This window comes from Sander vitreus, chromosome 1, assembly GCF_031162955.1.
Source record: "Sander vitreus isolate 19-12246 chromosome 1, sanVit1, whole genome shotgun sequence".
Lineage (NCBI taxonomy): Eukaryota > Metazoa > Chordata > Actinopteri > Perciformes > Percidae > Sander > Sander vitreus.
This window is the reverse complement of record NC_135855.1, coordinates 39,004,078-39,017,731: the sequence shown is the minus strand read 5'-3', so window position 1 is coordinate 39,017,731 and position 13,654 is coordinate 39,004,078. Positions and strand designations below refer to the sequence as shown.

General features: G+C 40.5%; 2 protein-coding genes across 3 annotated transcripts; one reads left to right on the top strand and one right to left on the bottom strand.

Moving 5' to 3' along the window:
• The first annotated feature begins 59 nt into the window (after window positions 1-59).
• LOC144521095 (G2/mitotic-specific cyclin-B2-like) lies at window positions 60-4,487 on the top strand. Of its 2 annotated transcripts, none has more exons than XM_078255396.1 (8): window positions 60-231; window positions 459-572; window positions 1,009-1,287; window positions 1,368-1,526; window positions 2,047-2,283; window positions 2,807-2,947; window positions 3,047-3,157; window positions 3,770-4,487. In XM_078255396.1, exons 1-8 carry the CDS (start codon window positions 205-207, stop codon window positions 3,878-3,880), a joined length of 1,179 nt encoding a protein of 392 aa, XP_078111522.1. In that variant the 5' UTR covers window positions 60-204; the 3' UTR covers window positions 3,881-4,487. The 2 variants fall into 2 exon arrangements, with proteins under 2 accessions (XP_078111522.1, XP_078111531.1); XM_078255405.1 differs by having other exon boundaries at window positions 61-231; window positions 462-572.
• On the bottom strand, window positions 4,484-12,404 carry crybgx (crystallin beta gamma X). The gene is made up of 6 exons (XM_078255418.1): window positions 12,361-12,404; window positions 11,822-11,874; window positions 10,094-10,211; window positions 8,244-8,379; window positions 5,259-5,398; window positions 4,484-4,740 (listed from the first exon to the last, which is right to left on the bottom strand). The coding sequence occupies exons 1-6, from the start codon at window positions 12,402-12,404 to the stop codon at window positions 4,608-4,610; spliced, it is 624 nt and encodes a 207-aa protein (XP_078111544.1). The 3' UTR covers window positions 4,484-4,607.
• Window positions 12,405-13,654: the final 1,250 nt, after the last annotated feature.

The following is a 13,654-nucleotide window of genomic DNA, read 5'->3' as shown; positions in this document are numbered from 1 at the left end:
ACTGATTGTCAGCCAATCAGGAGCGTCCTGCCAAATCTGTATCCAATCAGATTTGACAGAGCGCTATTTGAAAGCCGCCTGTCTCCGCGTTGTTGTTTACCTGCAGAAATCGGTGTTCACAGAGCTTGTTGGTAAATCTTGCTGGTTGGTGCTAAAATAAGTCTTTTTTAACTCAGTTTGGCGTCGTTGCTGCCGGCATTAATCATGTCGTCTGTGGAAGTTCGTGCTGCGGTGAGTAAACTGAAGTTATTTCGCTTGTTTTGTTAGCAAAGCAGCTTCGGTTAGCTTCGCTACTATGGCTTCGATAGCTAACATCGTTAGCTAACATTACAGTCTGCTCCCTTCTTATATACTGTCTGTCTGCTCCCTACTTAGCTAGTTAGCTGTTTGTTCGCCTTCTGCTTTGATAAAGTTGTTTACACCAGCCAGCATTTATTTCGTGTCGTGTTCTCTTTCAGCAGCTCCCAGCCGCAGTGAACCCCGTGAAGATGGGCAAAAAAGCCACATCAGGTCCGAGGAGAGCTGCTCTCGGGGAGCTTACCAACTTTCCCGGAGCAGCAGTCAACACAAAGGTAACATTATCAGCCATAACTGGATTCCATGTTTTTATACCTCATTTATTTTCACTTGTCAATGCTGCTGTGAATATAAGAACCCAAAACTCTGAAGTATGTATTCATTCTAGTGACAGCTCTCTGTAGTAGTAGTTCTGGTGCCTAGACTACTCACTTCACTGCCTCTTTTTTTTTTTTATTCTTAGGGTCTTATATTTATTCTATTTTGTGTCCTAAGCTACTGGATGCCTAAATTTCCCATATGATTAACTATTGATCTCTTGCTACAGTTGGCCTAAAGTAACTCAGTTTCTTACCAACCTGAGAACCTTTATTTTATTTAAACTTGCAGTTATACATGTTTCATGTCTTGAAATCTAATGAGCCTTACATCCCGAAACTACACAAATGCCTCTTTTGAATTAAAAAAAAATACACTTGATTGTTTCCTCAGAGGACTGGACCAACCAAATCAACTGCATCAGTCAAACCATCCCAAAAAGCCAAACCTGTGGCGCCCTCAGTAGTCCTGGTCCCAGCGCCTGCAGATCCTCTCCCCCAAGTTTCAGAGGAGTTAGTGGCTGATGTGTCTATGAAGGAGGAGGAAGAACTGTGCCAGGCTTTCTCCGAGGCGCTGCTCACAGTGCAGGATGTCGACGAGCAGGACTCAGACCTGCCGCAGCTCTGCTCAGAATACGTCAAAGATATCTATAATTATCTACACGTCCTAGAGGTGAGTTATTCCCTCCCTCAGCCAAACTCTCTGCTCTCTCCCTGCGTTGGTGTGTGTTACATCACCGTCTTTCTCCACAGGTGCAGCAGGCCGTACGAGCCAACTACATGCAGGGTTATGAAATCACCGAACGCATGCGAGCGCTTCTGGTCGACTGGCTGGTCCAGGTTCACTCCCGGTTCCAGCTGCTGCAGGAGACTCTGTACCTCACAGTTGCTGTCCTGGATCGTTTTCTCCAGGTAAGATCTGACTCGACAGTCTCTTCTGTTTTTTTTGTGAGCTCTGTATATAAATGTTTCCTAGGGCTGCTCTATTAGGGGGGGGGGGGAGAAATCATCACGTTATATTGAAATCAGGATTATTTAACACGATTACTCTGACTTTTGGGTAGATGTTGCATTTATTGAAGTTAAACTGGGGCGCCTGGGTAGCTTACCTGGTTGAGCATGCGCCCCATGTACAAAAGCTCAGTTGGTTTGATTCCGACCTGCGGCCCTTTGCTGTTTGTCATTTCCCATCTCTACCCCCTTTCCTGACTTAAGCTGTCCTGTCAAAGGCCTTAAAATGTCCCCAAAAAAATCTTTAAACTAATCAAAAGTGAACACCTTGAATTGTGAAATTTCCCTTAATACTTGTTCAGTTGCTACAAGACAAAATAAGACCTTATTTGCAAAACCTAACGTGCAAAATAAAATTGTCAATTTACATTGTTATGGTCATTACGAGCCGAAATTTGAAACGTTTCCCGCCGTGCTGCAGGTCCAGCCAGTCTCTCGCAGAAAGCTGCAGCTCGTTGGCGTGACGGCCATGCTGGTGGCCTGTAAATACGAGGAGATGTACGCCCCCGAGGTGGGAGACTTTGCCTACATCACAGACAACGCCTTTACAAAGGCTCAGATTCTGGAGATGGAGCAGCTGGTTTTGAGGACCCTCAACTTTCAGCTGGGACGTCCTCTCCCTTTACACTTTCTCAGACGGGCCTCCAAGGTGGCTAATGTGAGTTTTATTGTTCAAAATGACAACATGATCAATGTGCAAAGGTAGAGCTACAGTATCTGTTCATTGAATGTTTAACTGCTGTTAGCATCTGTTGCCTTTTTTAAATGTGCTAGAATGTTCACATGTAGACTTTTTGCCTGTCCCCAACATGGGACAAACGACAACGATGTCTGTCAATTGTCTTGTCAACTTTTTCTGACACTTGTCATTTTTTTTATAAACATTCTTTTATCAATTCTTCAAATGTTATAAAATTGAATAATACACCCAAATTCAATGAAAGTAGTGAACTGATCATTTTACTTAAAGAGCGTTGTACGAAACCAGCCACAATAATTAAGAAATTGACAAATTGGTTGAAAGAGACCCAAAATTCTGATATAGAAACTTAAAAGGGTCAAATTTGACCCATTTTTCAACCGGAGGGTTAAGATAGGTGTTGTGCTAAAATGACGATGGGCAAGGATTGTAAATGAATAGCCAAACATGGTTCTCAGTGGGCGGGTTGTTTGTGTCTCAGTCTGATGTAGAGAGACACACGCTGGCCAAGTACCTGATGGAGCTGACCCTCGTCGACTACAGCATGGTTCACTACCGGCCGTCTGAGATCGCGGCTGCAGCACTCGGTCTCTCCCAGCTGCTGCTTGAAGAGCTGCCCTGGGTGAGTCTGACCGAATCAAAGGATGAAACCTTTACACTTGGCAACTTGTTCAGTGTGTCATTTGGTCTGCTGCAGGGTTGAGTTGGTCTGTCTTGTCAGTCTCCTACACAGCAGCACTACTCCACTTACGACGCGGCCCACCTGATGCCCATCATGCAGCACATGGCCAAAAATGTTGTGACTGTAAATGAGGGGAAGACAAAGTTCCAGGTGAGCTCACTCTCAGGAAGCACAAGTGTCTTTGCTTGGGGGGGGGGGGGGTTCTTTCTTGGTGTGTAAAGTGCTCATATTATGCTTTTTGGCATTTTCCTTTTGTGTGGTTGGTAGGTAGATGGATCTTCCAAAGAGGAAACTCTCTCTCTTTCTGTCTGTCCCCCCCCCCCAAAAAAAAGGGACTTACCATCTCCAACAGAACACTGTTCACAAACAGCTCTATTGTAGTTCAGCCTTTACTTCAGCGACAAACATGGTCACTTTAGAACACGTTATAATGCTCGCCTAGCTGCTAGCATGGCACGCCCTCATACTCTGCTTCTGACTGGCTAGTAGTCCTTACCTAGGTACTGTCAGGGCAGGTACTGAGCATGTGCAACTCCCAACAAAGATGGAACAGAAGTGAGATGTCTCACTCTGTAGCTAAAACGGAGAGCTCAACACACAGGGCGAAAAGAGGAGCTGCAGCAATGAGCAGTACAACAAACTATGGTTTTGAAAATTTAAACCATGTAAACCTATTCTGGTACAACCTCTAAATACAATTATGAACCTGAAAATGACACTGAGGTCTTTTAATGAAACTTGAATTCCTTTGTTCCTCTGCAGGCTGTGAGGAACAAGTACTCGAGCAGCAAACTGATGAAGATCAGCCTCATTCCTCAGCTGAAGTCATCCACCATCGTGACCATGGCGGCTCCTCTGCTCAACAATCCTTGAGGCGAACCTTTTTACACTTGTCAGTGGACATTTCACATGCACTTTATGATGGAGCAATCTGGAGAAACTTTATTAAAAATGTTTTTAAATTTTTCATCTAAGCTTTGTTTGTTCAGAATTGTTAGATTTTTCAGATCAGTGATGTTTTGCCCAAACTTTGTGGCACACCAGATTTTCCGATCAGAAGTCTGAAACCAACTTACATTTTTGTATTTGAGCTGTAGACTACCTCGAGGATGAAGTGCCTTTATTTTTCTTTCATCTCTTGTACTTGATCATGCATTTTAATGTTCTGTTTATAATTGCATTCTCGTTGGATATAGCAGAATCTACTCTGTTCATGAAGCTACAAATGATTTTCAGCTTGTCATTTTCAAGTCTTTGACGTCCTTACTTTATAGTAAGGAGCGGTGCCAACCATTCTACAGCTCAACATCTTGAGTTGGTTGTAATACCATCACAAGTTAAGTTTGTATTTAACACTGACAAGTTCTTACACGTGTGCCACCTTGTAAATCCCCACTATGTAACTAGGTGTTGGTTCAAACCGTTCAACAAAAACACTTCACAATGAAAGATTTAACAATTAAATAAATCTATAAAGGCATGCAGGTTTTTCTTCAGTTTATTACCAAAATAAGTGTTATAGTGTGTAAAGCTGACAGGTTTCATGTGTTTGACAGTGAAGAAGTCCTGTTGACAGGACTCGGTAGATCAGAGGTGGTGTTTAGTTGAAGCGGACTCTGCGCATGGAGCCCACGGTGCTGTTCTGGCTGCCCCAGTCAGAGAAGTTGTTGTAATCCCGCTTCTCCAGGATGTAATGAGGTCCTCTGTAGTTGGGCTCCTGATACACCGCCCACCTGCACACACAACACATCAGGGTTGACTGCAAACGGTGTTTTTTTTTTTTTTTTTAAAAACATGGAAATGTAACGGGATGAAAAGCTGCAGTTACCAGTGGTGGGTGTGTGCTCTGAATAATCCCAAACATCTGGTGTATTGTACAGTTTCAGAACTTTTTTTAATAGTTACAGAATAACTGTGCAATATAGGGGAAAAGTTTTTTTTTTTTTTTAACTGCTTTGGCTTAAGCAAAGTCTCAAGACTACATGTTCAGTCAGACTTAAGCCACAGAAATGAGGACTTTAGACTGGACTTGGCTGCGGTGAGACTTAAATCCCCAGACTTGACTCGAGCTGAATGCAAAAACCCATTTACATAAAGCTGTGACGATTGGTCCTTATTAGTTGTTTGTGAAAGCAATAGCCAACTATTGATTCATAGTTTCAGTTTTTTTTTTTTTTTTCAAAAGCAAATAGCATTTCCTGTCAAAGGGTTGAGAATGAAAGAGACCAGGTAGGAAGGATGTTGCACTTACGCTCCTCCGAGCACGCGGATGGAGGCGACTCTGTTGAGGCTGTAGCGGCTCATCAGGTTGGGGATGTCATCCTGGATCTCCATCTTCTTACCAGAGAAGCCGGCTCGCTCAAACAGCTGAGCTCTGCCGGGGTTGTTGTCCTGAACAGAAGAGAAATACTGTCGGTTGGTGAATGTGTTTCTGGATAAGTTGCCTCTGTTAGGGTTCGCTATAGGCTACTACTGATCTTAAGCCAACATCTAACTTAAAACATTTTCACAACAAAACCTCTTTAAATTATTCCTTTGGAGTCTAGAATCATTATGCATATGATTATCAAGCCTAATTCCATCTCAGCCAACACCCCCGCCCCCCCATCCTTTAATCCTTTTATTAATGTGTTTTTAATTGTGTTTCTTGTTTTTCTGTCTTTCTTTCCCAGATTGCTGTATAGTGTGTGTTTAGTGCTGTTACATGTTGTTAAATGTGGTGTGTTTCTCACATGGAAAAACAATAACTTTGATTATAGAATCATTATGCAATGTTGCTTTATATTTTTTAGATTCTCTATTTATTTTAAGTTGAATCTCTACGGCATTATATTTGTTTAATCGATCTAGTTTGTGATCTCCCCTCGGTGCACAGCTCCGTGTTATTGCCTGGGAAATTATTTCCTACTAATCACCTTTTGCGTCAAACAATCCAAATTCAGTAACTTTTACAAAACAGCCCACAAATGACAGTGTAAACACAACAAAGAGAAGAAAAGAAAGAAGAACAGGGAATAAGAGGGTAATACTTTTAGAACCACAGTAAATGACTCCGCTACGTGTGACTCTCTCACTCATCAGACAGATCCAACATTACATACTAAAAGTACATTACTGTCCCCTCGTAGTTTATTGTTATTTAAAAAAAAAAAAAACTATTATAGCTATAAAGTAATACCCTTCTTCACATAGCTGCAGAGATAATCAATTAGCCAATAAATTATTGAATAATCGGTTTGAGTCATTTTTTATGAAAAAACAGTACACATTCTCTGATGTCAGCTTGTTAAATGTGAATATTGTTCTAGTGTCTTCTCTCCTCTGTGACAGTAAACTGAATATATTTGAGTTGGGGACAAAACAAGACATTTGAGGACGTCGTCTTGGGCTTTTTGGGAAACGCTGATCGCCTTTTTAAAAACTGTTTTCTGACATTTTATAGACCAAACAACTAATCGATTAAATCGAAAATAATTGTTAGTTGTAGCCCTATTCCCTAGCAACAACAAAACTGTAAAAAGAAACTATATTAAAGTATATATGTATGTATATATATAATTTCAAAACGTATGTTGTCGATACTGCGCACATGTACTGAATTACTACTACTTTCTGTTAAATGTCAGGTTTAACAACTGTTTCTACCTGGTTTGTAGAGTTAAAGTTTCATTTTTTTTTTACATGCGTTAGGCTTTGATGACTCCTTGAGACTAAGATAAACTACTGATGCAGCTAGAGATGGACCGTATGGAGAAAATCAAATATCACGATATTTTTGACCAAATACATCGCTGGCGATATTGTAGGGTCGACTATTGGTGCTCTCACAAAATATTTACACAATGAGAGTTTAGATAAATAATCACCAGTAATGTGGATACAATGACCAGAGATGGGAAGTGTCGAAGTATAAATACTTCGTTACTGTACTCAAGTAGATTTTTCAGATATTTTTACTTTACTATTTATTTTTGTGCTGACTTTTTACTTTTATTCATTCCTTATTCCTTTTATTCCTACGAATATCGGTACTTTCTACTCCTTACATTTTACAAAATTGGCTCGTTACTTTAGTTTCAAATAATTTCAGTGGAGTCACCGTTATTATTTTTCGCGTCATTAATACTGAATTCAATCTAATTGGATGGGAATATACGTTTCACTACAAGACGACCCGACAGATTCGGCAGCATTCATTCGCGTCAAATCATTGCGGCTTGATGGCGGTAACGTTAGCACATAGTAGTACGGACGGCGACATGATTGAAAATGAAGAAAACGGAGATCCCAGACATTAGGCAGACAAAAAAAAATAAGGTTGTCATTCGCAAGGCTACTTTTATATTTATACTTTATGTAAATTTCTAAGCCTGTACTTTGTTGCTTTTACAGTAAAGAAATTAAATCAGTACTTCTACTTTTTCGAGAGGAAGTGAGTACTTTTGCCATCTCTGACAATGACTAAGTGGGTAAAGGTAAATAACAGAACAGCTAACAGTCTGATAAGTTTAGAAAATGACATCACTCTACTGTAATGCAGCCGTTAAAACCAGGAAAAGATGACACTTGTCATATTACGATATCTAAAACCTAAGATATCTAGCCTGATATATCAATGTCGATATAATATTGATATATTGCCCAGCCCTAGATGCAGCAGCTGTGACTTCAGAGGGTTGGAAAAGAAGTATGTGTGTTCACATCCAACCCAGGTTTCTGCTCCTGTACTGACCGTACGTCCTGTAACTTGTGTGTGTTTCTGCTCCTGTACTGACCGTACGTCCTGTAACTTGTGTGTGTTTCTGCTCCTGTACTGACCGTACGTCCTGTAACTTGTGTTTCTGCTCCTGTACTGACCGTACATCCTGTAACTTGTGTGTTTCTGCTCCTGTACTGACCGTATATCCTGTAACTTGTGTGTTTCTGCTCCTGTACTGACCGTACGTCCTGTAACTTGTGTGTTTCTGCTCCTGTACTGACCGTACGTCCTGTAACTTGTGTGTGTTTCTGCTCCTGTACTGACCGTACGTCCTGTAACTTGTGTGTGTTTCTGCTCCTGTACTGACCGTACGTCCTGTAACTTGTGTGTTTCTGCTCCTGTACTGACCGTACGTCCTGTAACTTGTGTGTTTCTGCTCCTGTACTGACCGTATATCCTGTAACTTGTGTGTTTCTGCTCCTGTACTGACCGTATATCCTGTAACTTGTGTGTGTTTCTGCCAGTTTCACGTCTCACCTGTTTGACAGCACGAACAGAGGAGACGTGGTCCACCTGGGCGCACCATTTGTCGTAGCAGTTGTACTCTCCCCGCTCGGACATGTCCCACAGGTACTGGCGCCCGCGGAAGTTCTCATGCTCGTAACCGACCCATCTTCAAAAAGAGCGGAGAAGGAGAGGAGAGAGAAGAGTCAAACAGAGATTCACACAGCAGCGGGGGGGGGGAGTGTCAGTTCAGTAACTATATCCACTGGTGTAGTCTGCATGATACGCAGGTACATGCAGTATACCCACTAAGAAAGCTCCAGGATTTCCATATACCCACTTAAAAATGCACAATGACACACAACAACATACTTTCCATTATATTTTTGACATATTTTGAATTGTCATGTGTTTTTTCTTCTTTGCATAGGCTAAATAAAGGGATTTTCAGCTGTGAATTGGTGCATAAAAGTGTATCAAAATGCAGGAAATGAAATCTTTGACACTTAAAATTTCAACCTAACTCCAATTTAGGAAGTTAGGCAAGTGTTCATTTTTAAGTATAATTTTGTGTTTGGTGTGTAGCAATTCCTTTAATCCAAGACCAGGAGACAATAAAACCATCCTTGAATCTTGATATTTTAGTGCAGTTTTAACTTTGACATCTAGACATAGTTTCATCTGCAGAGTACTTTTCTGAAAACTGCGTTTTGATTAATTTCTTTTCGGACAGACTAATCGTCTTACTGTGGAAGGATCACAATGTTAATTAAGACACATTACCAATACCTTGTTGGATGTAATAACAAGGTACAGATATGTGGACTCCCATCTGAACCACTGGGCTTTAGATGTATTAACTACAGTATATTTACTTTTACACATTTGGAGTTGCTTTCTATGGTGTGGTATGGTAAAAATAGAAAGAAATGTGATGAAAACATTTGTATTGAAGATACTTTGCTGTTACACAGTGGTGTAGTCTACGTGATACGCAGGTATACGCAGTATACCCACTAAGAAAGCTCCAGGATTTCCATATACCCACTTAAAAATGCCCAATGACACGTAACAACATACTTTCCATTAGATTTTTGATATATGTTGAATTGTCATGTGTTTTTTCTTCTTCACATAGGCTAAATAAAGGGATTTCTACCGTAAATTGGTGAATAAAAGTCTATCAGAATGCAGAAAATGAAGTCAAAATAGCCCTGGGGGAGGGCACCCAGACCCCCACACTATGATATGCCCCCCTCCCCCAAAGGCAGATTCTGGCCCATATATATATAGGCCAATATATTTATATACAGTACAGTAGACCCACTACAATACATTAGACTACACCACTGCTGTTACATCTCCAGGGGTTTTCTCTGTCATTATAAAGCTAATGTGCAGCAACCGAGCCGTTCTGGTCACCACTTAAGCCGAGGGAATATATAATCAATGTGAGCATCCAAACTAACTAAATACCTTCTGTCAGATCTAATGCTTGGAGTTGGTCCCCAGTTTTGTCTTTAAGCTTTTTGGGTGTTATTTATTTATTATCTGCTCTAGCTTTTCCAACATTTTAGACACAGATACCGTAATAATAATGGTCCAAAATGATGTGAAATTGCTTTTTTATTATAAAAAAAATTGTAACATTTTCTTGAGGGAGGAACCCTAAACCCCTCGCCAAATACGGGCGTGTTCAACAAACCTAGAGAAAACACTGATCTCCTCTTTGTCTTTCCTTTTCTCACCTGTGTGTGTGTGTGTGTGTGTGTGTGTGTGTGTGTGTGTGTGTGTGTGTGTGTGTGTGTGTGTGTGTGTGTGTGTGTGTGTGTGTGTGTGTTGCAGTGATCTGTCGTGTACTGTAGGTGGTGGTGTAGACTTACGCTCCGCTCTCCACCTGCACAGAGTTGCATCTCTCTGGGAAGTTCTTGTCACTGATCCTGGCGCAGTCGGAGCTCAGGTCCAGCCGCCTTCCGGCAAAGTTCCGCTGCTCGAAAAAGGGTCACCTGAAGGCCCAGATCAAAACTAAAGAGTCTGCTGGGATTCTACTGAAAACGCTACCACTCAGGTGTTCATTAACAATGAGCATTTTCTAAATACTACATTCATTTGCAATACTAGTATTAGTTTCACACTTTTTGGGGATTTTAAGCAGACCCATGTTTGTGCCCAGCCTCCCATATGTAAAGTTTTTTTTCTATAGTTTACTTGGTTGTCTTTCAAACTGCCACTTGCAGATAAACTCTGTGACAACACCAGCAATGTTAGAGTCTTTCCTATTGGTGATCATTTTGTTTCCAATACCAACAGTAAACAGTGTTGTATTCGATAATTCTGTCGTCTTTGAATGGGAGGAGAAATGTTAATTAAAATTTTTTTTTTTTAAATGACACAATTCCTGAGTCATGATGTGTTGTATTCTCAAAAGGACAGTTTGGAAAGTTAGTAACCAATGACGCAGCTCCCAAAGTTATGTGTAAATCAATAGAGAAAGTATTTGCTTCACAGTAAACTGATTATGATGATATGGTAAATATTTATTTGTGAACAGCTGAGAGCAGGGACTTCCTGGAAACTGTCTAGATTAACTCTTGTGTTGTCTTGTTTAATTGTCCCTAGCTCAATGTTTTAGCTGCTTTTTTTTTACAAGTTTCTGTGTGGTTTTTTTTCAACGTTTTGATCACTTATTTCAAAATTGATATCGCTTTATCTGACATTTTGTCGTTTTTTTTTCAACGTTTTGTCACTTTTTCAATGTTTTGGGCGTTTTTTTTTTTTATGTTTTGGTTTTTCCGAATTTTTTGAAGTTTTCTCCTGGTGTTTTTTAATTGTTTTTGCTGCTTTTCCCAACCTTTTGTCGTATTTTTTAATTTTTTTTTACATTTTCGCTGCTTATTTCGACATCCCATATTTTCTAATATAAAAAACTTTGAAAACGGGTCAAATTTGACCCAAGGACTACATGAGGGTTAAACAATCGAGATCCAAAATGTTGTCTGAGCTTTAGAGGTGATGGTAGCTGTATTTCTTTAGACTGAGCCAGGCTAGCTGTTTCCCCCTGCTTCCAGTCTTTATGCCAAGCTACACAGCTTTAAAAGGGGCTCAATCAGCACATTAATATAGCAAACAAATATTTACTATGTAAAGATACTGTATAGTGGAGTAATGGCGTCCTGAGCAGAGAATGAAGTAACACTCCCTCTGTGTGTGTTTAAATCTGAGCTTCTCTGTTCTTTTGTTTGATAGCTGGTCTGGCTGCATGTGCATGTGGGCGTAAAAAAACGTCGGTATTTCACGAATTGGGGAACGGTTTATGAGAGCCATGTGGAGGCAATCCCAGCCAGCTGTTTTTTTTCTCTCAGTATTTTGAGTACAGCACCTTTAAATATAAAAAATGAAGTACAAAATGAAGACAAATATTCTACGTTTACCAAGAAGTCCCCACAGGAAAGAAGTATTATATCATTAGTAAAAACAGTGAACAAGTATGTTCATTTATGCTCATAATTCAATAGAGTAAAGACAAAAAAAGTTTCACTAAGAAACTTCATCTGTTCAAAACAACATGATGATGATGAACAAAGTGACAACTCATGACATAAATATTGGACTCACCCTCCCACTGGACCCGTAGAAGGCACGTTGGAGCACAGACCCCAGCTTGCTGTAGATATAGAAGCATTTTTCATGAATAATTACACCCCAAACATGCCTCTCAATAATTAAATCAGACGATCAGAACAATCACAAAGAAACTTTAGAAACAAATGATGGTGTGTTAAGGCGAAGTGGAAGACCTGAGCCACTGAAAATGTCACTACTTATGTCATTTTGAACATAAAACATTGTAGTGTTACATAAACAACTGACGCAAATTTCGAAGTATTGTCGTGCTTCAGTCTTTTCGAATTAAAACCATCAACTTGCACCTGAACTGTTACAGTTTGTGTGCATGTCTCCTACAATGATCACATCACAAAATCAGGTGATTTTGGGAAACTGGTGTTGGAGGCGTCCCAGAGAGAGAAAGAGCAGAGCATGAGAACCAGCGAGGGATGTGGAGCCACTGACCCACCCCACCTCCAAAACTCTTGACTGGGTGGGTCTGACTCTGTGGGCCCCAGGCTGGTGCACGGCGCTCTCAACATACCTTGTTTGTTGGGCTAATCCTGGGACCTTAGTAAAGATGTTCATGTCAGCTCTGCGACGCAACAAGAAAGCCCCTTAAATACAGCAAGGTGAGGTGAGCCGACAGGAACTAGAAAGATCAGAGTGCTTCTGCAACAGTCGCCGGGGCCCTGGACGCCATTGATATGCTAAACACACAACAACGCTCATGTTGTCTTCTCTGTCATCACACAGACACACACACACACACACACACGCACACACGCACACATACACACACACAACAGCTGGAAACACTGCAAGCGCATGCAGAGCACAAAAAAAACATACAAACACACACACGGCGAGCAATAGAAATAGATGTGTGCATGCAAATATACAAACAACAAGCAGAGAGAAGAGAGTTTTTGCACACACACACACACACACACACACACATACATAAACGTGAGAGTGCAGTGCCAACAGTTTGGGCTTTGAACAATTCAGCATTTTATACAACAATGGCGTGTAAACAATGCGCCTTATGATAATGGTTGTATTCATGTATTCATGCTTTGTGTGCGGCCAGCCCCAGCACACTATTCACTGAAGAGGTCGTGACCACGAAAGGCGGCTGACAGAACCGCCATGAACCTGAACGTACGCGTTAGACTTCTGACAGTTCCACTTCCACTACACTTATTTTATATGAAATGTTTGAACGCTCATACTTACTGCTGGGTTATAAAAATAAAACTGATTCTCTAATTTAATAACTTTGTGATCCAATATTGAATAATAACATCCCCAAATGGATCTTTTAATATATGCCTTTTCACCATGGATGTGGAGAATTGACCCCCTTTACTTAATGTAAATATTAACCTGGGTAAAAACCTAATATTTGAGGGTTAGCTTCTTGCTTGTACAATTTACAGCAGAAGTTCTCTGAGAATCTCTTTTATATCCAAGCAAAATAGGTATTGTAACTGAGATTTCGCTAACCTAATTGAATCAGGACATTGGGAATAGGAATCGATTCGGGAAATCATTGGCGATACCCAGCCCTACTTACAGTTTTTCCTCAATCGCTTTGGCACGATCGTCGAATGACTATTAAACTTCATCAAACTATATGACTATTTGTATGAAAATTAGGTCAGTTTTTCACATGACTATAGTCCTTTATAATTGCTTTGGCACAAGATGCATTGAGTAAGGCTCGCAGATCAAAATAGTTGCATTCATTTGCTATTGAATCATATTATTCTCATATGCAACTATACACATGGTCATTGTGTAAATCCCTACATGCAAAATAGAGCAACCAACAA

What these genes read in the sequence shown, in the direction of transcription:
- crybgx (XM_078255418.1), bottom strand. Translation starts at nt 12,404, where the DNA reads ATGAACATCTTTACTAAGGTCCCAGGATTAGCCCAACAAACAAG. An exon ending in CTGTTCGTGCTGTCAAACAG is followed by an intron (nt 5,399 to 8,243) that starts GTGAGACGTGAA and finishes TCTTCTGTTCAG; the next exon opens with GACAACAACCCCGGCAGAGC. An exon ending in ATCCGCGTGCTCGGAGGAGC is followed by an intron (nt 4,741 to 5,258) that starts GTAAGTGCAACA and finishes TTGTGTGTGCAG; the next exon opens with GTGGGCGGTGTATCAGGAGC.
- LOC144521095 (XM_078255396.1), top strand. Translation starts at nt 205, where the DNA reads ATGTCGTCTGTGGAAGTTCGTGCTGCG. An exon ending in ATTATCTACACGTCCTAGAG is followed by an intron (nt 1,288 to 1,367) that starts GTGAGTTATTCC and finishes CTTTCTCCACAG; the next exon opens with GTGCAGCAGGCCGTACGAGC. An exon ending in AGGGGAAGACAAAGTTCCAG is followed by an intron (nt 3,158 to 3,769) that starts GTGAGCTCACTC and finishes GTTCCTCTGCAG; the next exon opens with GCTGTGAGGAACAAGTACTC.